Source organism: Apis mellifera, linkage group LG13, assembly GCF_003254395.2.
Source record: "Apis mellifera strain DH4 linkage group LG13, Amel_HAv3.1, whole genome shotgun sequence".
NCBI lineage: Eukaryota > Metazoa > Arthropoda > Insecta > Hymenoptera > Apidae > Apis > Apis mellifera.
Genome location: NC_037650.1, coordinates 7,422,078 through 7,449,143, shown reverse-complemented (window position 1 = coordinate 7,449,143; position 27,066 = coordinate 7,422,078). Strand labels below are relative to the sequence as shown.

General features: G+C 33.3%; 2 protein-coding genes across 11 annotated transcripts in view; one reads left to right on the top strand and one right to left on the bottom strand.

The window, feature by feature from the left end:
* LOC411843 (COP9 signalosome complex subunit 7b) overlaps window positions 1-27,066 on the bottom strand; it is a 184,897-nt gene that overhangs the window by 118,142 nt on the left and 39,689 nt on the right. The gene's annotated exons all lie outside the window — the stretch shown is intronic.
* Glurb (metabotropic glutamate receptor B) overlaps window positions 1-27,066 on the top strand; it is a 256,855-nt gene that overhangs the window by 194,924 nt on the left and 34,865 nt on the right. For all 9 annotated transcript variants that reach the window (XM_006562730.3, XM_006562728.3, XM_026444527.1 and 6 more), the window contains 1 exon segment: window positions 23,806-23,948. In XM_006562730.3, the coding sequence (XP_006562793.2) occupies window positions 23,806-23,948 (143 nt within the window).

Genomic DNA, 27,066 nt, shown 5'->3' with positions numbered 1-27,066 from the left:
CATGATTTACAATGAATTCTCTTCTCCATGGTTGATAAAAATTGATAGGACCAAAATATACCGACTCAGAATTGGCCTATTAATATCAAGAATTGAAAAGAAATGAAATTTTGTATGCATTCGTGATACAAGCAATATTATTCTCACATTATTCCATATCTTATATTCTATTTTTTTTATTTTTTTATTTTTAGAAATCCAAAATCCTTTAAATGAAATTTATAAACCGCGGGGAACGATCTTTAATTATCCAAGAGTTGGGTACACTCGTTATATTTAAAATATGGCCGCGTTAATTCGTTTCGAGGGATCAAAATGTATCGAATTTAACGTGAAACGGATGAAAGATATATCAGTTTGTTGAGATATCGTTAATTATCGCGTTGCTAATTAGTTATCATCGGTTACCTTGAACTGTATATAATTAGAAACTTCTGCTTGCCATTAATTAATCGGTGTTTTACTCATACTGCTGATGCCATCCAGCCAACGTGATTTCAAGCGGAACGATTTATCTGTTTGCTTCTTGCGTACAAGATCTTGGAATTCGAGCTCGAGACGAATTTATCGTACAAAAGACGTGACGAATGTTACGATTAGATTGCAAATGTTTCGTACAAATTCTCATTTTACAACGTTCTACATTTTACACGATTGTTACGATTACGATTGTAAATTGTAAGAATTGAATAAACGTTCAAATCGTCTCTTAAATATTATTATATTATATTATATTAGATTTTATAAGTAATCAAGGATCAAGTATAATGAAAAATTAAATAAATATTTTTATTGATGAACAATTATTAGAAAATTGGAAAGAATTTCTATTTGGATTATGACAATGTCTGACCATGAAGAAAAATCCACTAAATCCATTCTTCCAAACAAAAATATCAAAATATTTATTTTTATTATAAAATTTTCTGAATGGCAAACCATAGAAATTAAACAAGCTTTTTAATTAAGAACTTTTTTTGGAAAAGAATTAAAAAATTCTCTCGAAGTAAGAAATTCTCAAGAAACAATAATTAAAATTTTTAACTTTGTTAAAAGATATTTTATTTCCGCAAGGATCCCATATGAACAGTTAAATTATCGATGGAAATAGTTACTCGATACTTGGATAATTATTGATGCACACACTTATTGCGACCAATATTGTCCCATAACAAGAGGATTGTCTTACAACCCTCAAAATCCCTGAAGGGATAAGTGGAAGCTGACATACCGTGGTTGAAACTCTAGATCGAAACTAACCCAGTCCATGAACCACTAATCTTGAAACTTATTGCACAAAGTCTAGATTCACTGGAAACATGGGCGAACCACGAATTCTCTTGTTACGTCATATCACTGGAGCGATATTGCACAATAATATTCCAATAAAAATAATCTTCTCCGGTGAAAAATCTTTAATTAAATCGAATCCTATTCTATTTTCATCATCTCTAACTAAATTACTTTCGCTGTAATAAAGAAAAGTGATAGGAAGAGGGGAAGAATTACAAGCCAAAAAATCAAATAAAAATCGAAAAAATATTTCAGCCGTTAAAATAAAATTTCAAACTGCGATGAAAAAGAGATGGTATGGAAAATTAAAAAATTGGGATGGAAAAATTAAAGAATTACAGAATTTCCATCACCATCCATTTCCAAGTGTGAAACAAAAAAAAACACGATATTGAAAATGAAAGAGGAAAAAATATATATATACATACAAAAATTCCAACTCGAAAACTTCTAATTCAAAGAATTCGCGCAAACGATGCGAATACAGCACCGTCTATTCCATAAACCCTCTTAAATACCGACGGTACGGCTTTAAACCACGGATCCAGCATTAACTCGGAAGAATTAAAACCGACCTCGAGGATCATCGAGGATAATGGAAGAAAATTCCACGTTCCGGCGAGCATTCGCGCGCAAAGGGACTGTTTCCATCCTCTTCCCATCCGCATTTAACACGCGCCCTGTATACGTCTCGATAGAACTGGATGAGGAAACTCGAGACGAGATCCGGACGAAACGAAGACAAAGACGCGCGCAAGACGTCACGTGTCGGGAGAAATACAATCGGAGAAATCCCTTACACACTGTCACAATACCTCTATTGAACCGAGCTTCCGTTCACGCGTTGCCTACCCACAATCGCTCACATTCTGCTAGGTCAGAAACGTTCGACGAGGACATATTTCACGGCGGATACACCAACTTCCACTCGATTCTCGAGTGGAAAGCTTAACTTCGTTCCTGACCTGGTTCCATCTCGAAGACGTATCTTTTATCGAACCGACCATCGTCCGATAAATCTCTAATTTTCTAAACTCGTCGATCGATTTTCCTTGCCCTTTGCCATTGTGGAAATCTCGCGCGATTTCGATTCTTTGAGAGGATTCCTTGTGGAGGAAAGGATACCATATTGGTGGAATTGGTGGACGCGTATTCGGATCTTATCGTTGAATGGAACCGGTATTCGAGAGGCGAGAAGAATTCGTTTCTTAAGATGCGTGCATGCATCCTCTCGAATTGAGAAGTATTGAGAAATCGTGGCGAGCTATCGATATTTTTTCGAATTTATCGTGTTAGCATCGACACTTGTTCTATTTTGACCAGGGTTTTATCTTCTATTTATATCTTTTTTTCCAATACACGAGCAACAAAAGAGCATTTTAATACATAAAAATTCTCTGCAAAGTATATGTTACGAAGGAATCAAAGGAAAATATCGCTTGGATTTTGTTATGTATATATCTAATCCAAAGGAAATTTTTATCTGTACGAGAATCGCCGAATGCGTATTCATAATAAGACCGGCAGACAGATAAGAAATCTTTGAAGTGCAAAAGTTTAGATATCAGAAACATACGTGCATACATATGCGCTCTTTTTGCCAGTCAAAGATATTTCCCGAGCTATCTTTAAAAATCTACCTTCCCTTCGGAAGGATTTATGACAAACTTATACTTCTTATACTTCTTACAATATTTCCAACCGCACATGTCCCCTTTTTGATAAAAGAAATCTTTTGTGGAAGGAAACACGTGACTTTGAAATCCTTCCTATTTTGTTGTACAAAGACACGAATTAAATACACGTTAAAATATACAATCTTACATTCGTTCTAAGAGATTTTGTTTCTCTCTTATTCAATTTTCCTTGCAATAAAATATTCTGTCAAACTTTTCTTTCAGAACTAACTAAGTTTTTTTGTTAAAAGATTTATCATTTAATAAATTTAAATAGTAATTGAATAATTACGAAAATAAAGTAATTGAATTGAAATTTAATTTGGATATAATTCAAAAAAGTATATATTGAAATAAAAAAAGGATTCAAATTACAACAATTCCTCTCAATATATAATTATTTTTTATTACTTACGAAATATCAGAAATATTACTTTATCGTTCCAAATATGAAGCATCCAAAAAGAAAGAAAGAAGAAGCAGAGAAATACAGAGATACGATATTTCAAAGAAATTCGCTTCGTCGATGCAATCATAACGACTGTTTTGTCATTCTTTGATCCGCGCTACTTATTTTCCTCGTGAGGAAATAAACCGACGATTTTCATGAGAAAGAACACTTTCGATCTCAATCCACCATCGACAGAATCCCAGAATAGAGGCGACTAACGAAAGAGAGAGAGAAATTTCTTCCTCGAGAAGAAAACGATAATTCCTTCTTTTGCAAAAAAAATATATAAAGAAGAACATAATGCAGGGACATCGATTTATACTTCAACTTTGAAAGACTCGGACAAAAATAAAAAAACTTGTTGTCAGGTCAGAGAATAGAAAAAAAGGAGAGAGAGAGAGAGAGAGAGAGAAATGGAAAACGTTCCACGCATACATCATCCCATTGGGAGCATGGAAAAAAACGTGGAGGCGACAACAGGTAATATATCGCCAACCTTTTGAGCCCGATGCGTTTCGGTTGAACAACGATAGAATCCGTGACGCGATAGGTTCACGCTGCCACGAAGATGCCATCCATCATCCCCCGTGGGTAGAAATGGATTTCAAGCAGAATATTTGGCCCAGTTTGACGCGATAGATGGTCAACCAAGCGGATTATTGCGGATGACGATTGTTACGAATCACAATGATCGTTACCACCTCTCGTGATTTATGCGGATTCATCGAACGATGATGCATGCGTGGTGGACCTGTTAATTCGTGAATTCCGCTATTTATTTATTTAAAACTCGATCCGGACACGAAAATTCAAAAATGAAAAAGGATTCATCTTTCTAATACCTTCTTTCGTTCTAATTTTATCAGAGGATTCAACGAATAAAGCTTTGAATGCGCCTTTGCGTGGATCCAACCCGATCAATTGTGAATAGAAATTTTCGAACGGCTGTCAAAGTGAAATTAATCGTCCAGATGAAAACTCGAAAAGGAAAAAGATTCCTCTAAGGTATTGTAACGCGTGTTCGCGATACATCTCTCAACAGGAATCGGATCGAAAGCAGGAGGGGGGAGTTTAGTTTATGGCGCGGTCGAGGATCGATCCGATATTTGTTGCAAGAAGCTGCATCCGGCATCTAGCTCGGTTTTCCGCATCGTTGCACACCAATCGCGCGATCCATCCTTTTCCACGGAGAAGTTGATTTATACCTTGCTTATTATTCGCTCGATAATGAATAAACTGGCGATCAACCGGGATTTATTCATTTATTTGTTTATTTATCGAGAGAAGAAAAAAGATTTCGAAAGAATCGTGAACGTATGCGAAGAAAAGTATCTGTAACTTTATTTGAATTGATTAATGAATTTGTAAAAAAAGTTGGAAATTAACTCGAAATATTTGTATTTGTAATTCAGTTTATTTGGATATGGAAATATTGTTTCTTTATTATATCATTACAAATATATTTATTATTATTTGTAACAATGAAAAAAGATGTGAGTAAATTTTTAGATAAAAAATAAAAAAGCAAATCCAATTAAAAAGGAATGAGATCAATCAATACTGGAAAGTCATAAGATGTGTAATTATCCGTTAAGAAATAAACGCTTCGATTAAAAATAACGAAGTAAAAGAAATATCGAAATATTTTACTCGAACAAGAAAGGATATCTCCGCCAAAATTTAACGAAAATTCTTTTTATCAAATTTTTTCTCATCATTAACGATTCTAATGCATAGAACAAAACACGTAAATTTCGATATCTCGAGTGGAAATCCTTTCCTAATGGAGGTCTCGCAAGAAAAATGGCAATTAATCATATTCCTCGTTTCTACGATAATATTTCAATAATATATATATAGCTTCGAGAAGAAACGAACGATATTATCGTAATATCGAATTTATCGACGTCATCGCTTCGGGATAAGAATCATCCACGAACTATAAATCTTTTCCATCAACGATCCACGTTTAATTAACAATTAATTAGACAAAAATATTACATCATTTGCCACGTTTACATTTCGTTTTCGTGGCCACGTCAATAACTCACCGATAAAGGAGGATTAAAATTTCTCCAGAGTCTCGATTTCTCGACAGAGAGGGAAGGAAATTTGAAATTCGATTTTCGAGGAAAGCTTGAAGGTTTAATCTCTTGGCTTCGAAATTGCGAGAGGAAAAATCGATCCAAGTTACTCGACACTTGGAAAAGGAGAAAGAGAGAGAGAAGAAAACACGCGCCACTGGTTTGTTGTACCGCAAGCAGGTGTGGCGTGGAAAAATGATCGGGTGGAGTGGCGTTCGGGTGCAGGCGTCGGCACTAAAAGGGTGGAGGGACGAAGGACCGAAAACAGGTAAACAAAGAGGGAGAGGTAACAGGGTAAACGGTAAACAGGTTTTCGTAATTATGAACGTGGATATTTTTATCCAATTAAAAAGGGCAACATTTCGCATGAACTTCTAATTTGCCACTGGCAATTAAAAGTTTAAAAAGTACGATGGGGGATAAGTCCGTGCTTTCAGGAAATAATTTACAAGCGGAGCACGCTGCTTGCATATCCAACCGGGGAAACAACCTTGCCAAAAAGTAAACAACAAAATCAACCCCTGCGAAATCCACTAGGAATGTGGAAACGCAATCAGTTCGCTACAACCGTGAGCTATATTTTTGTTAAGGAATTATTATTTGAGAGATATTTGATATATATATATATATATCCAGTGTATCTTGGAACGCTTAACAGAATTACAAATTTGAATATATATTTATACTGTAATCAGAAAATGGAACTGCCACAGTGATATTTGTACTTTGATTAAATTGTTCACAGATTGAGCATACCTTCACCTCAAACGACGTATCGTGCTTACAAATAATTGAACTACCTTTGAAATATTAAATATCAATTAATCGTTATTACTAATATAATGAATCTAATAAAAATGAAAAAAATTGATTGTCGTGCGTGTAAAGATAATGAAAAAATTGACGAGCATGAGATTGAAAAACTTGTATCCTTTTAAGAGGAATTGAAATTGAATTAAAAGTACTATTGTTACGAGCAGTATTCGAGATTTTTTTTTGTAAATCATTCCATTAATAAAAAATTTTCTTCTCATTAAACATAACTTATAAAATTACACCTAAATTTTATCTCCTCTTTTTCACATCACTCGATGACACATAATAGAAAAATTATACGCACTCATACGTGTAAATGAGAAATATTTAAATACTTCAACAAAAAGTGAATGAATCAATGAATCGTTTCTGCATACGAGAATTCCTCTATGCGACCAATCATGCGTTCGGCGTAACGTGCGTTTCTAATTCTCGTGAGTCGATTTTACAGTTAAATTTTAAACACGTTACAACTATTATCGTGGAATGGCCAGGCCAAGTTTAATTAAATTCTCGAGGTCTACCGATCTACCGTCTACGTGAACTACCAGCAATTCGATAATGATAATCGACATTAAACCCGCTAAATCTCCATTAAACCGGTTGCGATTCGAGGAGGATATTGGTCAAATCATTCTGACGTGTATCGTTCCTGTATTCCATAGTGATGATGCAAACGTGTGATGATGTGCGTGCGAGTTAGGCCAACCGTTTATACCACTGAATGGGTGAACAAATGGGATAGATTTAGGATATAGATGTTGTGATCCGGACGTTAATTACGATTCATACTTGGATATTTGTGAGTGGCAGTGAGAGAGAGAGAGAGAGACTAATTTTGGAAAATGTGATAAATTGTGACGTTTGGTGTTACCTATATGTATAACGTCATCTTGAATATTTTTTAATCTCTTAACGATATTGTTTGTATTCGTTTTTTTGAAATTTTCTTCCATGCTTTAGAAAAAAAATAATTTGAAATATTTTTCTTCAAGATGAATGAATAAATAAGATACGAGAATGATAATTGTGAAACACATTTTGAACGGAAAAATAAAAATTAAAAAAACCTAAACAATCCTCAGACAAATGGAATTATCATGGAAAAGTGGAATAAGATACAAGTAGTATAAATTTGTTACAGATGAATAAACAGAACAAGATGGTGAATGGATAAATAATTGAAAGTTGGACAATCATATAAATATGATTGGGAGAAAATTTTTTAAGGAAGATACATGAAATATATATCGGATACGATTGATGGAGCAACTTTAATAGATGGTTTATTGCTTCTTTTCGCTACTATAACAAGCAGTATCAACCAACTGGTTATTTCAAATGTTTAATTAAACGTGCGTTGCAAGGTTTAATAGGAAGGCAATATTCTTAATAGGTTTGTCATTCGAAAATGTTAACGGAAAATTGCTCACGAGAACTGTTTACTCTTTCCATTAACCCCGTATCGAATAGTGCTTCTTAATTACTTCTTGCAAGGACATATATACTCGAAAAGGGTCGAACCCTGCCATGCTTCATTTATCTCGGAACAAACACCGCTATAAAAAAAAAAAAAAAAAAGAAAAAGAACCGTGTTTCCCAACTTACCAAGGATGCGCCGTCTCACGGGGAGAAAATAAGAGAAGTTAGTCGCAATGTGAACGAAAATAAGAGCAAGAGTAAATTGATTGCACAGTTTTCACACGGGAGGATGAAGAAGAGATTTTTCGTTCGTGAAGAAAAATGATGATGGAGCTGTTACGAACTTTTGATACGAACAATTTAGATTTGTTCAGACGACAAAAGAATATCTTTATAATTTTAATTATATACAAATTCGAGTGTTAGAGGAAGAAAAACAACCATCTATCGAGATTAATATTTAAACTTCATCAGTTAATTTATCTTGGCCGAGAAAAATTGAATAGGCCGAGAAAATGAAAAATTGCCCCATCTAATCGGTCCACGATTAATCGATCAATCTCTGACCAAACTCTTTCTGAAAATTGATAGTTTAGACGTCTCTTAGACATCAAAACTCAATTATAAACTTTGCTTACTCCTTTCATCTCGATAAACATCCATCGAAAAATATTCTCCTCTCGAACACGACGAATCGAGAAATTAAAATTAACTCAAACAAAAGTTATATACTCGAACCGATCCCTTCGACAACCGAAGGATAACTATAGAAACGATCATGATTGAACCATTTCGATTTTGACCCATTCGTATCGACGATGTTTCACAAGGATCAACGCGCGTATAATACACAAATCCGCGCAACAATGGTTAATGGAACAGAGAGAGACGTCTTTGACACTTGTACACCCTCGTATAATCGGATTATGTGCAGCATTATTTCGAGTAATTCACGATTGTCGAGCAAGGAATTAAGATGGACGATGACAAGATTCATTTGTCCATGCTTGCCATCGTTGGAAGAGATCACGGGCGTTGATCACTTCGCACGAAATTGTATCGTGCGTCATTTCCATCGCGTAGCACGCGTATACATCTCTTCTGGTAACTTCTTCTTCTTCTTCTGGGGGAGGAAGAAGGAGGGGAAGGGAATTAGAATTTCTTCGAGCGAGGCGAATGTACGAGGCGGGCTGTCCTGGTTGTCAGGGATAAATCGTACTCGGGGCGAGTACAGTGTTCTTAATTTCGAAGGGGGCATTAAGAACCGGTACGTGGATCGAATCTTAAACGAGGGACGTGAGCTAAGGCCTAAGCTAAGGCCGAGGGATTAAAAATTACCTGCCGGCAATACGCGAAACACGGATGGAGTTTTGTGGTGGTGGATTTTCGTACTGTCGAACTTAGGCTTGGATTTAATTGGGTTTAATTGGATCTCTCTGGAAATAGTGGAGAGTAAAATAGTAGAAAGAGTAGAAGAGAGTAGAATAACGGAGAGAGAGAGAGATAAATTTGCTAATTTTGTGATTACAGAAGAGATTAACTACGATCCTGGATTCTCAACTGGATTTTACAGACTTTGAATTTTTGACTCGTGATTATTTTTCGATAGAATTTGTTCATTTGAATAAATAAACGAATGAGAGATATGACTTGTTATTCGTTGTAATTGCGCAAAGGGACGATTTGTTTTTCTTTTTTTTTTTTTTTTTTGATAATATTTGATTTTTAAATAGAAATTTTTTGAAAAGTATTAAAAGGTTTCGACAAAAAATATGAATTGATATTTTTTTTCGCCAATATATATTTCCATTTATGGAAATAAATATGTCTTAAAAATTTATTGTAAATATTGTAATTAATCGCGAATAATTAAAAATTAATCGAGCTTCGAGAAATTTCTCTTCTATTCCTCTTGAAAATTTCTACAGATCGACAGAATTCAGATTACGTTTCCATACAAATTAGAGATCCTCTTGAGAAAGAGAGAGAGAGAGAGAAACACGTTAAAACACGATTCATACATCAAAAATCTGTAAAACTCGTGATTCTTACGCGTACCTATTCATATTTATTTTACAAAAAAAAAAAATACAAAATAGTTAGTTTCTCGATAGGAAACGTACACGTTGTTCGATCAACATTCCAATCCACTAAAAGCATTTTATCACGCACAAGTGATCCCGAAATAAACGAATTCAATCGAATAAACGTCGCTTATTCGTCGCAAAACATAATTGTCATCGCTGTGACGCGCACAATGCTCGTTCGAAATTCCAGATGAATTCTTTGCATTGAAAACGAGACCATCGATTCGAAAAAGAGAGAGAAAAAGAGAGAAAAATAGAAATATAAAAAAAATAATTATTTTAAGAACGATCAGAGCAACGATCCTTCACGAAAGCAAAAAAAAAAAGAAAGAAAGGGTTAGCAAGGTCTCCTGTATCACACGATATTCCCTCTCGACATTTTATTCTCTCTTAATCACGAATAGCAGAGCTCGAAACTGCTTAAATTGCTCAAACGGACGGTATCTGCATTTCAATTGTATCCTTCTTTCTTTCTTTCTTTCTTTCTGTCTTTCTTTCTTTCTTTTTGTGTCTCTCCCTGTTTCATCGTGCCACTCGACCACGTTCCATATTAAACGAGGGACGGAACGTAGAGAAATGCACGTCTACCACGCAATTCTCGCAACTTTTGTACGGTTTCGCACGTTCAACCGCAATATTATCACTACTCGTGAAAATCGTTGAGCATCGACTCGAGGCACAAGCTCGAATTAAACGGAGCAGCCTCGGGCAACAACGGGCGTAATTATTACGATCATGCTTCGTACGACAAGCAAACTTTGTCCGTTTCGAGTTTATTCGTCTCGAGCTGAGAGATAATAACGAGGTGAGAGAAGAATAAAGAAAGGAAGAATGGTGATAAGAACGGCGAAAGGAAATTTAATTCGTCGAATTTTGGACGAAAATTTGGATAATTTATATGCGCGATTATATTGAATGAATTCAGCGTTGAAGGAATTAATAAAAAACGCAAATAAAAATCACGTTCTCCGTAAATTGTGAGAAAAATTACATTTTACGAGAAAATAAAAAGAAGAAAATTAAAAATCTCGTATAAAATATTAAAATTTTTCCTTTTCCTCGCTTAATTTTTCGCCACTCGGAGAAAAATTAATCAAAACGAATTAACGAATCGAAACGTTTTACGATCGATTAAGAAAGTTGGAAAAAACTTTGATGATATTTTTAAAAGTACCATTTCCCGTTTCGCAAAGTGTGCTCGTTCGTGAAAGCAATAGCGTTTAATGACGAACGAGAATCGAGCAACACATTTCTCCACACGTTGAATTGTATTCAACGCGGGGACAGCGTTCTTTGAGCGCATAATTAATTACTGGCGTTGCCATCAACTCGAGAAAACCTTTAACGAAGCTCTCTCGAAATCGTGATAGCCAAGGCGAAAAGTTGGTTCCGCGTTCACGCTTTAACTTAAAATCGGAAGCGTATTCATCGCGTTGCGACGCGAGAATTGCGTGGAACTCGTTTAAAAGAGAGAGAGAGAAAGAGAGAGAGAGAGAGAACCGAATGCGAAAAATTTGAATGGGAAAAAGATTCGTGGAGAATCTGCGCGAGATCTTGTCTCTCTGTTTAAAACGAGACCTCGGTGAAAACGTGAATTTTTACAATCGAGGCGAATAAAATGAGATTGTGCCGAATACGAGAATGCATCGAGTGTACGAAGATGAGGAAAAATTGAGGAAACATTTCGAAGAGGGGAAAAAATGAGCGAGTGAATTTTTGACGATGCGAAGACGATAATTTTTAAGCGAATTTGATGAATCCATGAAACAGACATCATTTTACGAAATTACGTGTAAAAATCTATTATTTTCAGGAATATATATTTTTGGGAATTTATTTCTGTTTTTATTTGAGATAAAATTTAGAAAAGAATGAGAGCAGAGTTAGATAGATGAGATAGATGTCTAGAATTTTTAAGAATTTTTAAATTTTTATATATCTACTATGAAGTAGAATAGTGTGGATTTAGAAATTTTATTTCAAATCTAAATTCTTGTACTTTCCGAATAAGGAAATTAAAATATTAAATTCATCTACAATTCAATGCCACCGATTTGCATTGATATTAATTTCAATGTTTGCTCGAAATTTTTATTTTTTCAATTTAAAAAAAAAAATCGATATGCAAAATAACGACGTTAATTACATGTTATCGTGGAGGAAATGCAATTTACGGGACGATGCACGGTAAACCGATTTAAAAGAAGAAGGGAAATACAGTTTCATTAAATTTTTAAAAATTCGCACAGGATTTTAATAAGTCGACCCGTTTCGTTTGCCCTGGCAAAAATGTTGCTGCGTATAACGCTAACTGAATGCCGAAAATAAAACGTTTTAGATGTTAAATATCGGAAAGTTATTAAACCGGAAACACGATTCTAATATCGTTACGAAAAATCGTTTCACTTTTATTCTAACTCCCAAATGAATTTTTGTTCATTTAACATTTTATTAACTTTAATGTGTTGCAATTTCACTATTGTATTTTGTCATTATAATATAAATGTCAATATAATATAATATAATTATAATATAAATCATATAATATAAATTATAATATAAATAATATTTACAGTATAATATAAAGAATCATATGACATATGATAATTAATATTTAAACAATTATTGTGGTAAATAATAATGAATAAAATAATATTTTAATGATCAAAAGATTACTTTCTAATCTTTCATTAATTAATATTTAAATTGTATCCAAAAATCTTCGATCAATATCATTCTAAAAAATTATTCCAATTAATCTGAAATCGATTTCTATTATATTCAAACATGCAAATCAATTTTATTTTTGTTCATTCAACATTTATTAACTTTAATGTATTGCAATTTCACTATTGCATTTTGTCATTATAATTCGCGTATAAAATATATGACATATGATAATTGATATTTAAACAATTACTGAAACTTAACATTCAAATTTGAAAAATTAATCAATATAATTTTCTAAATATTAAAGTAAAAACAAATATGATAAATAATATTTTGATGATCAAAAGATTGTTTCTAATCTTTCATTAATTAATATTTAAATTGTATCCAAAAATCTTCGATCAATACTATTCTAAAAAATTATTCCAATTAATCTGAATTCTATCTTGATTTCTAATACATTCAAACATGCAAATCAATTTTATTTATTTAAGACTTTAGAAACCAATAGAAAAAAGATATGAGAAATTTTGTTGAGATAGATATATGTTACGGTAATTTTACATTTTGGTACATCATACTGGAAATACTATCGTGTGTGACCATATGTTGCACCGTCACGCTATGTACAACATTCTGTATATGAATTGTACAACGTTGTACAATTTCCTTTAAAAATATTTTTGAGTTAAGAAAAAGTAATCACTGAATTTTCATATTACACGAATTAACTTGAATGTTAATTAATTGATCATGCGAATAAACAAATAATTCGAAAGGATATTTATCATTTTTGAGATCGTCATTCAATATATATACGTCACTTTGTGGTTTTCAGTTATTTCGAAAATTAATAATTAACTCGCAAAATAACAACAATTTTCCAGTTTTAACCGCGTTCGATTAAATTGATAAACGAGAATTAATAACAATGTGTTAACACAAGCTGCGTCAACATTTACAATGAGCAAGACCATAATTAATTACATATTTAGCAATTGGTTGATAAATTTGAATCTATCTCAATCCTGTCCCAACCAAAGATGTACAAATTGTCCATGAATATTTATTCTCATTGTCAAAGCAAAATAATATCATTATTCTAAACTAATAAGAATTTTAGATTCTATTCATTGCATTTATTATCTGATAAAAATTAAATATAATATAGGTTGAAGAAATTTTGAAATCAAAGGCATACTTTTCGGCATCTCTTCCATTTTTGTTCAAAGAAGAATTCCACTGTAAAGAGATTTAGAATTTTTCAAGATTTTGTAACGCGCGTTATTCGAAGTATAAAGAAAAATGAACAGTGACAGTTGCTATACTATAAAAGTATCGCGTTGAATTATTTATCAGTCTCCTCGTGGAGATACTCCCCTTTCCATTTATTTCTCTACTTTTTTCTTTTTTCTTCTTCCTTTCCTTCCTTTTTTTCCGAGACAATTAACCGTTTTAAGGAGCAATTAGATCTAATTGTTAAAAAGAATTCAGGGCAGACTGTGATAAACGTTAGATCTCGAGTTTCTTCCTACTAGAGGGGAAAATCGTTGTCAACGTTAGAAAATTCTCGATATTTCACCTTTTGTTTCGATACTTCGAAATGAGAAACGATGGTACTCGAGCATTAAACGTTATATAATTAATTCGCCCGTTTCTTTTATTCATATTTCTCCTCTTTCCATCCCGAGGTTTTAAATTACTTATATTAATATTTCAATCATAATACGAATTGCATTATTGTAAATTTATAATTAAAAATGTGCAATTTTACGAATCGAATATCGATAAAATGATTCGAGATATTTTTAGAAAAGTCAGTCACGTGGCTATCACGATATAATGTCGAAGAATCTTCTTAAGCGTTAATTAAAAAGCTACGATAATTAACTTGTTGGCCGCTTTCTTCGAAGAAACTTGATCGAACTTTAATATCCTTTGTGTCATCCTGTTAATACGTGTGGATAAGAGAATCGATAAACTGTGTCCAGCCCTCAAAGAAAATATTTTCTATAGGATGGTAGAACTTAAATTGGTGATGGTGAAGATTCGTTACTCTTGATAAGTGCTTTTTAAAGTATTTTTAAAAAAATTAAAACAAAAGTATCAAAAACAAATATATATATTTTACTACTTCCTAGTCCATGATATGTATATCAAAAAAATGAAGCTACTTATTTTTCAACTCTTGATAAGTGCTTTTTAAAGTATTTTTAAAAAAATTAAAACAAAAGTATCAAAAACAAATATATATATTCTACTACTTCCTAGTCCATGATATCGATAAACTGTGTCCAGCCCTCAAAGAAAATATTTTCTATAGGACGGTAGAACTTAAATTGGTGATTGTGAAGATTCGTTACTCTTGACAAGTGCTTTTCAAAGTATTTTTAAAAAATTAAAACAAAAGTATCAAAAACAAATATATATATTTTACTACTTGCTAGTCCATGATATGTATATCAAAAAAATGAAGCTACTTATTTTTCAATTATTTATATCCGAAAATATTGAAATAACAATATTCTGATCTAAATCACTTTCCAACTAAAAAATCTTTCCGCTCTAATTTTATAATTTAATCGAGGAGAAAAAATGTTCGATATTTCTCGATTTAATAAGAAAAAAAAAAAAACTTTAAAGTAATATAATTGATATAAAATTCTCTTTTCCTCCAAGTTCCATCAAAGAGCTAATCAAAGAAATTAATTATAATAAAATCAGGAATTGATTCTCCAATTTCCAACGTCTAATTTCCCCGATCCCTTAATTATTTTATCGTCCGATCCTCCTTCGTCGATTCTCGATGGATCGTTGGACGACGATAAAATAATTATCCCACATGATAAAACAATCAAGGAAGAACAATGAGGAATAAGGAGGAATTGCGTTTGACGTTTCATCCACCCAACTCTCCTCCTCTTTCGAAATTCGGAACGAATTTAGCGGAAGGGTGGAACGTTCGAGAGGCAAACATCCATCCCCTCTTTTATCCCGCGTAGAATTTTCGAATTCGGCTGAAATTAGAGATTAAATCCACGCCGATATCAATAAAATCCAAGAAAAGATGAAGGGGAGGGGGGGAGAAAGTCTGGTTGAAAATTTATCCTCTCCCGACCTCCTCGATCGATAATCTCATCCCTCTTTCCACGTCCTTACCTTCGTCCTTCTCGCTTTTTTAATCTTCCCCCCCTCACCCATCGTTACCCTTCCATTCCAACTTTCACACTTATTAGCCCCTTTGAGGGCTGTCCGTTCCTTCCATTCTTCAGCCTCCACCTTCGCCGGTGACTATCGAACCGTGCCATCTCCTATACCGCAACGGGAACACGCATTATCGTGTTCGTGGATCCATGAAAATAAAGTCCCCCTTTCCTCTCTAACGCGAAGGAAACGGGGATATTGAGGATTGAGAATCTAATCGAATGCTCAATGATCGTCTCACTTGGCAAGGATAGTGCGATTGCACCTTTGTGCAATCCTTGAGACAATTTAGGTTTCTCTGTATTTTGAGGATTTTGCAACGATCTCATTAATTCTTGCTTTTTAACAAGATTTTTGTATAAATGAATGTCATAATGATGATGTATAAGTGAAATTGTGCGATATATATTTAATTTTTTTTTTTTTTTGTAAATGTGACGATTTATATTTTTCGTCTCTCTTAGTCAGGGATGTCAGTTGTATCTTTTTTGAAGATTTATCTTCGTTGAATGAATACTGATCGCGTAAAATGAGATGCTCGAGCACGTAAATCCTATTAAATCAACGGGAACGTTGTTTATCTAAACAGGTTTATTCGAGGTTATGTAAGATAAGGTTTTTATGATCGGATTTTTGGGTTTAGTACTATGTTGGAGAGACTGAACGTGGCACAAATCAAATTTAAGTAGAAGGATTTATAAATTGGTCAGATACAAGTATGCATTGGTTTGAAGCAATTATTTACACGTCCATTATTTTATTTTGTTTTAAACATATCTAAGCAATACAGTATAAATTGTATATAATTAATAAAACAGATGAGAATTTCTTTTGAAATAATCGTATCCCAAAATTTGATAAATATTTTAAATTAAACGTCATAAAAAGTTTCTCTCAGAAAACATTTGCTTCAATTTTTTTTTACACGTGTTTAACCAACTTTACTTCAACTCAAGTGTAGTCAAACAAGTAGAGTAACAAATGGAACAATCAAATATCAAATAGTGAAACCTATTGTGACAAGTGGAATAAGACTAGTCATAGTCAGACAATAAAAACAAGATCGTCGCCAAGAAATAATACAAACTGAACTATAATTAATCAACTCTATTTGCTTGATCACAACAGATTTGTCATATTTTGTTGTGAATAAAAATAAAAAAATTCCATAGTTTTCAAATTATTAGATCTCCAGTTTCGAATCATACCGAAAATATCTGAAATTTTTTTTCAATCGAAACTCAACTTACATCAGTGGTTAACTTACATCGAGGCTTCCTTTTTTTTTAAAGAAGATTTGAGATCCAAAAATCATTAGCGCGTACAAAATGGAAACGAGAAAACGAGAAGAGAGCAAAAAAACAGGAGGGTTTTTACAAAGCGTCTTCGCTTCGAATACGTTTCCCCTTTGGTGTCTTCGCCAGGCATGCTAACATCGCACAACGAAAAAAAAAAAAAAAAAGTGAATGAATGAATGAAACCTGGAAGTTCCAGGCTGGAACTATTATATAGGCGTGCATAAAACGAAGAGAGGCGAAAGAAAAGGGATGCACGAACCAAAGGTGCCGAGACGAATTATAGGGTTTCTCATCGAGAGAAACCAGTCCACCGGGAAATATCCTTGGTTTTTCCATCCGTCACGATCTCTGGGCTGGATTCCAACGGTAAAGAAAAAAAAAAAAAAGAAAGAAATAAAGAAAAAGATCCGCAGACTCAGAATTGAATGTTGAAGATTCATGGGCCAACGGAAACCCTCTTATCACTCGCGTGTTAAGCCTTTGGCAAACGTTTGCGCTGTCTATGTGAAGAAGCGACAGCTAGTTTCCTCTGTAAATATTTCCACGATCCATGTGTGCGCGTGTGAGTACATATTAATAGGAATCGAAAGGTAAGATATGATGAGAGAATATAAAAAGAGAGACCTATGGAAAGGTAATTTTCTTTTCTTTTCACCAGTTGCCAAAAGTGAATTAAGGGTTTGAAAATTTGATAAAAAACCAACTGGATAAACACGTGGAGTGATTTTAAAATTCCGATGAAAGGATGGTATGCTGGGTTTAATTTCGTGATTGTAGAATTTTTGTTTCTTATTAAAATATATATAAAGGCATTCACAAAAATATTGTAGTTTATTTATAACAAAAAATAAAAGAGAATATTTTCAAGAAATTCGAAATTCAAATTCAATTCACTCGAAGGGAAAGAAGGAAATTACACATCACGAAAAGTCGTGAGCGCTAATAAATTAATTTCAAGTTTCCAAGAAGATGTTGGTGGGATTATTAGGAACTGGTTTCAAACCTTAACTCCGGTTTAAGCTCTTGACGAACTTCATTAATTTAGATACACACGTGTGGAATAATCTCGCTATGTTTTGTTTAAGATTAAAATGACAAGGCACGATTTTCTCACGGTTTCGTCAATTTATTTTTTGAAAATTATTCTCCCATTATTACTCTCAACAATCTCAACCGGAAAAGAAATCGAAAGGAAGTTTCGTTCGAAAAAGTTTTCATGAATATTAAACGAGATTAATATCGTTTTCGAGAAAGAAAGAAAGGAGAGAGACAGAAATGTTGAAAGTAATCAGACAAACAGTGAGAGCGAAATGCTCCCGAATTTTTATTAACAACGTAAGTGGCGTTCACGAGAATCCGAGGATCTTCAGAGTAATTAGATTCGTCAACCAAGTAATTAGTTTCATCTAGGGAGATTGTTCTAAGGGAATACCTTGATACTACGTTATATTGATCTAGAGAAAACATTGAAATTATTATCCACAATTTAAGCCTGGAAACGGAGACGGTTATACAATTATGCAAAGGTCATAGTGGAATTTTCGAGGTATCAAAGGATCGAGAGGATACAAAATAAGGATAAACATGAAAAAGATGAAATTGCATTTATATAATGTACGAAACGCGATCCATTTTGTTATTATAAAACGTTGAGCGCAACGTTTAATAATCCTCTTAAACTCCCCCATTATTCAAATCATTTCTTCTACTCTAATTTCCCTCTCTTTCTCTTCTTTATCTTTCAATTATTATCGCCGGTTAATTAACGACAAAAATTATGAAATGCACACGATTAAACATCATTAAACATCGAAAGATTAAAGCGTCCTTAATTAAATATTTTCTACTGTATATATATCTCCTAGAAATTTGCCTATCTTAATAAAAAATCGCAATGCAGAAAGAAGAAGAAGAAGGAAAAAATAATTATAACATTTTATATTATATTGTACAAATGATATTTAAACTGATATAATATAAAAGGTTTGCAAGGTATTAAGTAATGCAAACCGCTAATTAACGAAGACCGGATCAACATGAATTTCGACAATAAAATTTAACCAAATTTCACGGTCCGCGAGGCTTTAATGTCGATATAATACAACGTGGTGAATATTGCATCAGGATAAATGGTTTAGCGGGCTCGTGTGTGCAATTTTACGGCTCGATTCAATATCGTAAACGGATCTCGCAGATTGAATGCCGGCCACGATCATCGCCACGGCCTCGAAATTTTAGCATAACGTCGTAAATTACGAAAGGGGGTGGGTTTAATGTTCTTCCATTCCAACGATTTGTTCCCGGTATCGGTGCTCGAATAGTTAAGTCGGGTATATAAGCCGGTATGATTCAACAGGTGCCACTGTAACATGCGAAACTACTCTACTGGCGAACCACTCAACGCCAGACGAGGCATGGATAGAAACTTTTACATCCGAGGAGTTAATGTGAACGAACGAGCAAACTTTTCGAAAGATTAATGTAAGAAAATAAATTCGACGATCGATATTCCTAAACAATGGATTCTTCTTTTAATTTTATATCTCTTACAAAATTCCTTTTGAAATTATCTTCGCGATTTTGAAGATTATCGAAGATTTCTTCATCAAGCAAATTGTATTAATAATTGCCATTCACTTTTCTTTTTGAAAACTTGATACTTCATTTTATATTATTCGTGGTAAAATCTTGTCGCTATTAAAAGTTTTATAATCTATGAATAAACGTGTTAAAGAAATTTTAAAACATTTTCAATTTCAATTATTAAACTAGTAGTAAAATATAATGAAATTGTTCTATTTTAATATTCTTCAATTTTCAAAATATAAAAATATCTCTCTCGGTATTATAATTTATCTACATCGTGTAAACAAAAGAAATCTTGTCAATTTGTTTCTTTGTCGATATTTCCTCAATCACGAAATAAACTGATTAATCGATTCGAGATAACCAAAGCAATAACGAAACAATTTGCAACGCTATCCATAAATCTGGCTCATTATCATATTAATTCAAAACGTGGATCAGGGCGGGCGATTGACAACGATCGGCCGATAGCCGAAGCGTGACGAGAATATCGAATAAAATCGATCGTATTATTCCATCGACCTATACCAATTGAATTTTGAATCAACTTAATTAATTAATTTTCGAAATCCTTCGAAAAGCTTCGAGACGCTTGCGCGTTTGTTGTTGTTGTAAGTTAATCTAATCTGTTAGAAAGGTATGCGTTATTATGATCGAAGAAGGGAAGAGTTTTAATTAATAAAGGGCTCTCGCCTTGTGACCGACTCTTGATGAATTAAATTTCTAATAGATGTCAGTGCTATCGATCACGCGCCGATAAATTCCATTACTATCTCGTAAATTTGTTTAACATCGATTAATCTTCGTTACTTGATGACGAAACGATTCGACGATCGATTAGTTGCAATTACGAGTGGAGAATAATTATTTCGAAAAGGGTTGTTTGTAGTATCGAATGATACTTCTCTCCTTCGTATATCAATATTGATATATTGATCAAATTATGTATCAAATTGATTGCGAAAGAAAATGATGTGTCTACAAAAGAGATTAAGATTTATATTTTATTTAATGCAACGAAGCAAGGAAATACGAAATACTTGAACTTTTTCGCTTGAAATTTTTTATTTAAACAGTCGAAGATAATACGAACGTTTAAATTGCCGCAATGAAACTGCAGACAAGAGTAATTGAAGAGAAGACGTCCCTTTTACAAGATTTATTATCTTGTTACGAACATTTGTAAGCCAGCTTGCGGTGAAGTTTGCTGCGGCACGCTTTGCTACACTTTGGAACACTGCAACAACTATATGAACTAATTTAACGACCTCAAAGAAATTTTTTTTTTTTTTAATCAAATTGTTGTTGCGGCAACTTTTTAAATACTTTAATTTTTAAACGCGTTACGAGTTTCTTCCCCGTGATCCATCACCTTCCTTATTATCTCCTCTATCGAAATTTTCCCACGAAATTGATTTATCAACCGTTTCGAACTTTTCGATAAGACTTCGAAAACTTGTGTGGCAGGAAATTGTCCACGAATAATATTAACTCATTTTTCTAACAAGTTTAAAAGCAGAAAAGCTTTTAACAATTTCTTCATCCTCGAAGAGATTAAACGATAGAAAGATTGACATTTAATGTGGCAAAGGAAGAACGAGAGACAGATTCAACGATTCAATATGGCGGAACGGAAGTGAAAGTGAAAATAATTCGCAAGATTCACGCTCAATCTTCGTATTTCGGAGAATGAAAATTTGCGTGAATCGAACAAATTTGTAAATTATTGTATAACGAGGGATCCATTCTTCTGAAAAGCACGTTAATTCAAAATTCACGAATTACATTAGCAGGGAATGTGTCGCAATTACAACGCGGAGGACACGTGTGCGTTTCAGCAAAAGTTAAACAAGCACGTACGTACATAGAGTCACGTAGCAAAAGCCCTGTAAAGCACAAGCGAAGCGTAAAATTGTAATTCGAGTCTCTTCCGAAAAACGGAAGAAGGGGAGGGAGGGAAGTAATCTGGAATTCCGTCACGTGATCACCCAACTGCAAGCCACGTTTCCTTCTACTTTGAAAAGATATACAAAACTTAGAATTACGCTCGTTCCGAGGGGTACACAATTTTCCAAAGTGTACAAACGAATGCCAAACGAATTGAAACGAGTATCGAGTCGGGTGAATTTTGAACGAGATGCTAAAATTTATATCTCTCAATTCGATTTGTCCAATTCTTGCGAAATTATACATATTTATAATTCCAAAATTAAACTCGCAACGTTTCATTAAAATTTATATTCAAAATAAGTCATCTTTTTGCCTTTTTCCTTTCTCTTTTTCTAAACATAATGAAAATTTGTATTCAAGTGAATTTTGAACGAGCTGAAATTTATATCTCTCAATTCGATTTGTCCAATTCTTCTCATGAAATTACACATATTTATAATTCCAAAATTAAACTCGCAACGTTTCATTAAAATTTATATTCAATATAAAGTCATCTTTTTTTCTTTTTCCTTTTTTTTTTCTAAACATAATGAAAATTTGTATTCAAGTGAATTTTGAAAGAGCTGAAATTTATATCTCTCAATTCGATTTGTCCAATTCTTACGAAATTACACATATTTATAATTCCAAAATTAAACTCGCAACGTTTCATTAAAATTTATATTCAATATAAAGTCATCTTTTTTTCTTTTTCCTTTTTCTTTTTTTAAACATAATGAAAATTTGTATTCAGATGAATTTTGAACGAGCTGCTAAAATTTATATCTCTCAATTCGATTTGTCCAATTCTTACGAAATTACACACATTTATAATTCCAAAATTAAACTCGCAACATTAAAATTCATTAAAATTTATATTCAAAATAAGTCATCTTCTTCCCTTTTTCCTTTCTCTTTTTCTAAACATAATGAAAATTTGTATTCAAATGAATTTTGAACGAGCTGCTAAAATTTATATCTCGCAATTCGATTTGTCCAATTCTTACGAAATTACACATATTTATAATTCCAAAATTAAACTCGCAACATTAAAATTCATTAAAATTTATATTCAAAATAAGTCATCTTTTTGCCTTTTTCCTTTCTCTTTTTCTAAACATAATGAAAATTTGTATTCAGTTTCGTATGATGCAAAGAAACGGAAGATTTCTATTCGCTAAAAATCACTATTTCAACATCTATATAAAAGAACATCAAGATGAGAGAAATATCCGATGCTGTCTTACGTGTCATATTCCTCTGAAAACTTTCCAATTGCGAAACTTCAATTCGCGAATAAGATAGAAAGTTGGTAGAACGCGATCACAAGTCATCGTGTTTCTGACCTGTCCCAATCTTGCGTCGTGTGACCCACAGAGCCATGCCGGTGACAGATATTGAATCAGTATTTTACTATCTCTACATCGTGCGTATTTTCAAGAAAGATAAATGTGAATCGTATTAATGACAAACACGGACGTGAATGTAAATTTTAATTTCGTTATTTTATCCTTTTGGAATGAAATTTATTAAGAATTAATAAAAACAGAAAATTATATTGTATTTAGGAAATAAAAATAACAATTGGTTTTAATTGATTGCACGAAAAATTTTATGATTCGAAAATTAATTTATCAATTTAAAAGGTAATGCATTTTTAAAGATTTTTCTATCTATCTTTTCTCTTTCTCTTTTTCTTAACATTGGATTATTTTCTTTTTTGTTTTATTATATTATAAAATTAACTACTAATGTATATTGAACGAGATTCTTAATATCATCGTTTGAATGTGACACATATTCGACAATGAAAAATGTATTTAGGGAAGGAACGAAAAGATTTCCCTTTCTAAATTTCGCGTACGTACAAAGATACATTTTTTTCTGATGAATTTTCAATGAACCGAGTTTGCATAATCCATCTCCTCTTTCGAATATAAATCACTTGGTTAAAATTCAAAAAATCGGAAGGGGAACTACAGAAATTCGAATTGTAACACTTTTAAAAATGTACGAAACAATTGAACATATTCTTTGATCCATGAAAATTTGAAGATCCAACCAACACATTGTAACACTGTTTATCATTCAGACACGTACACTACTGTAGAAGAGAAATTTACATTTATATTATTTCATTCATTTACATTTTGCGTGTTTGTAATTATGTATTTCGACGAGCAAGCTGGCGCCCAAGAAAAAAAAAGAAAAATAAAAAAAGATAAATATCTCGTACGTGTTTAATCGGAAAGATTAATATCACGTAATGTAAAACGATTTGTGTTTCAGGATCGATAAGCAATATAGACGGTGCCGAGGATCATTGCAATAAAACTGCCGTGCGAAAAGTTATCAGCGGAGTCGTTGGAGCAGCAAGCTCAGTCACATCCATCCAAGTGGCAAACCTTCTCCGACTTTTTCGAATACCGCAGGTATGCACGTCACGTATTACAATTTTTTAAACTTAGGTAAACTTAAGAACTCGTGCAAATTGCAAATGTTCTTCGATTATCTTTCGAACGAAACAAATATCTCTATAATACGATTTAAATTTAATTAAACCCAAGAATAATATTTCGATCAATGTAATTTCAAAAACCGTGTGGAAAAATTATGCAATGTTCGAAAAATGGATATTTAAAATTAAAATAGAATGATTTTTTTTTTTTTAGAGAAACGTTGGAATTACACAATCCTCGAGTTCCATATTCGACGAGAGATTAGAGAAAATTCGAACATTTTCTTCTCGAAAAAATCATCCCTCGGGAGTTTATCATTTTTCCTTATCCACGCTCCTCCAATTTCTCTCCGTTCTGTTTCTTTTTCTGCCGCGGCACGTCGAATATGAGCACGATAAAAAGAAAGAGAAGGAATTAGAATTTAATAAAAGAGCCGCACAAAAGAATTTCAACTTCTACGTACACTTCGCTACGACGAGGAACGAACGACGTCCTCCCTAAGGACGAGCGATATTAAAGACTTTTATAGCAACTTTGATTCTTAAAAAATGCATGTGCAAAAGTTCAAAGATTGTATCATTCACCCCTCCGGGGATGAAACATCGTTTGAAATACTGTTCAACCGTGAAATCTCCTTACGGGGATTTCGGTATATCGATCAATCAAATTTTTTAATCTTCAAAGAATATTTGATCGAACGAGAAACTTTTGTGCAAAGCATCTTATTTTTGCTTTTGGGGAACAGAATCGAAAAAAGCTTGACGAATTTACTGCTTTAGAAATTCAAGAAAGATCGCATTATTTCTATAAAATCGTATAAATCTACACACCTTTGTGTATTCCAATTACGTTTAAATGATCAAACTTCAGCTTAAGAATACTTCGTTGGCTTCTTGGAATGCAAAATTAATTCCAATAAAAAAAGTTCACTCATTAAAAAACAATTTTACGATTCTTTATCAAAATACAGTCTTATTTATCGAAACCCAGTAAACTTGTCACATCTGTTCCCAACTAATGACAATGATCCAGCATAAAATTAACGTTGATCCATTTCACAAGAGGCAACGATATTTCTCCATCTCCATCCACTTTCCTCTCCTCGCCCATTTCATCCCGCACAAAGAGCTTTATATTCGAGAAGGATCGGAACACGCGCGTTGTAACCCAAAAGTATCTTTCGTCTCTGTAGAAGTTAACAACACCCGCAAAAAAACCCGTTGTTCGGGGATGGAATCGAGAAGAGCGATTCTTTTCTTAGGGAATTTCGAAGGAGGAAGGTAACCGACGACGACGACGGGAGTATTCGGAGTAGTCTCACTCCTTTGTAATCTTTACCTTTGTAAAATGAAAATTCATCGTGGCGCAAGAACCTATCTCGCAATTAAGAACGATTTTAAATACGTTCTCTTTGTTCTTACATCTTTGCTTCCAATGTTCGTCCGATGAACAACATCTCTCTTTGAGATATCTGCGTTACGTATATATATCTGGAGAAGTACATATCTGGAGAAATTCAGAAGATAATAGAGAAGATGAGAAACGGAAGGACCGGATGCGTTAAAGTTTAATGGACCAACTTTTTTCTGAATCTTGGATAGAAATCCCATAATTCGTGAACGCTTCTTTCCAAACAAGCAGAAACAGACCATACTCGTTGCGTCTCTTACGGATTTTTCCAATATTTCCCAAAACCAATTCTTCAATTTCATCAATTAAATCCTTTAGGAATGAAGGAAGGAAAATTAAATCTTTTAGGAGGATTTAGGAATGAAATTCCCTTTTTTCAATCGTTTCAGCGAAAAATTAACTAAAATTATGAAGCAGTTCGTTTTTGGTTCGTCTTCCCAGAACGTGTTTCCTTCCACTTTTCCAAATCATCGGATATCCTCGATCGACTCGAACCGGTTTAAAACGTGTTTAAAGATACGAAATAATTTTCTACAAAGCAGGGATGACAAAATGCTTGATTGAGTCATCATATTGCGCGAGAATCGGTTGGCTTGGAAGATTATTCGCGGAGGAATTTAAAGATTAAAGATTAAAGATTCGCTCGATCGGCTCGGATTTTCTGCTGGCCATCTTTCGCGCCATCCTCGACATCCGTTTTAAAAATCGATACCCGTGGCCCTTGTGTGCGGTATCGACGCAGCTCGACGTCGCGCTGTCACGGTGTCGTTACATTGATAAATTTGATGAACATGACGGGAGAAATGAAAAAAAAAAAAGAAAAATGGAACAAATTTTGAAATTGGCACGCGGTTGTTGGAAGCATGATTTTTCTGCTTCCTGTCTCGATGCGACAAGCTTTCCACGAGTATCTTGAAATGTTATTTATAATATTTGTGATTGTTTTTGTTGGAAAAAAGAAGAAGTTTGTTATCATCTATTTTCCCGATGATAAATTTCGTCTGGTATTTATGGAAAATTCAGGCAATTCTGATAAATTGAACAACTGTCGGTTGACTCGCGACAACCATATCGATTCATCGAAATATCTGTGTTTCTTAGATCATATTACGATGAATGTTACATTAAAGAATCTTTGCAATAAATAAATGTGAAATATATATTTCTTGTAGAGAAACGTGACGCGAGGAAATTTTAGAAGAAGATAAAGATAAGGCGAGAGATTCTCTTTGAAATTCGACTATAAATTTCTTTAACTTTAACCTTAAAATCGTAAAGATACAATGTGTCTCTTCTTTCCCATAAATAAACGACGAGAGTTCTCGACGAGATAACAAACGAACGTCAAAAAGTATTCAAACTTTCTATTCAAATTGTCCCTAACTTTGCCAATATTCAAAATTCAGATAAGAATTTTACTCGAGCATCGATATTGTTCAAAATCTTGCTGTTTGAACGCGTTACAAAGATATGTATATTTCTTCCAACGATCCACGGGAATATTTAAGAATTTGTCCACACGAATATATTCAGAAATTCCATTCTATTCTTTTTTTGCATTTTTTATTCGAGAAGAAGTATTTAGAAGTGCAAAACTATTTATACAGCGTGAAAATTCGTAGCGAGTAACATTAATCATCCACAAGTGATGGAGTGGATTTTAAAATATAACCCGTTAAAT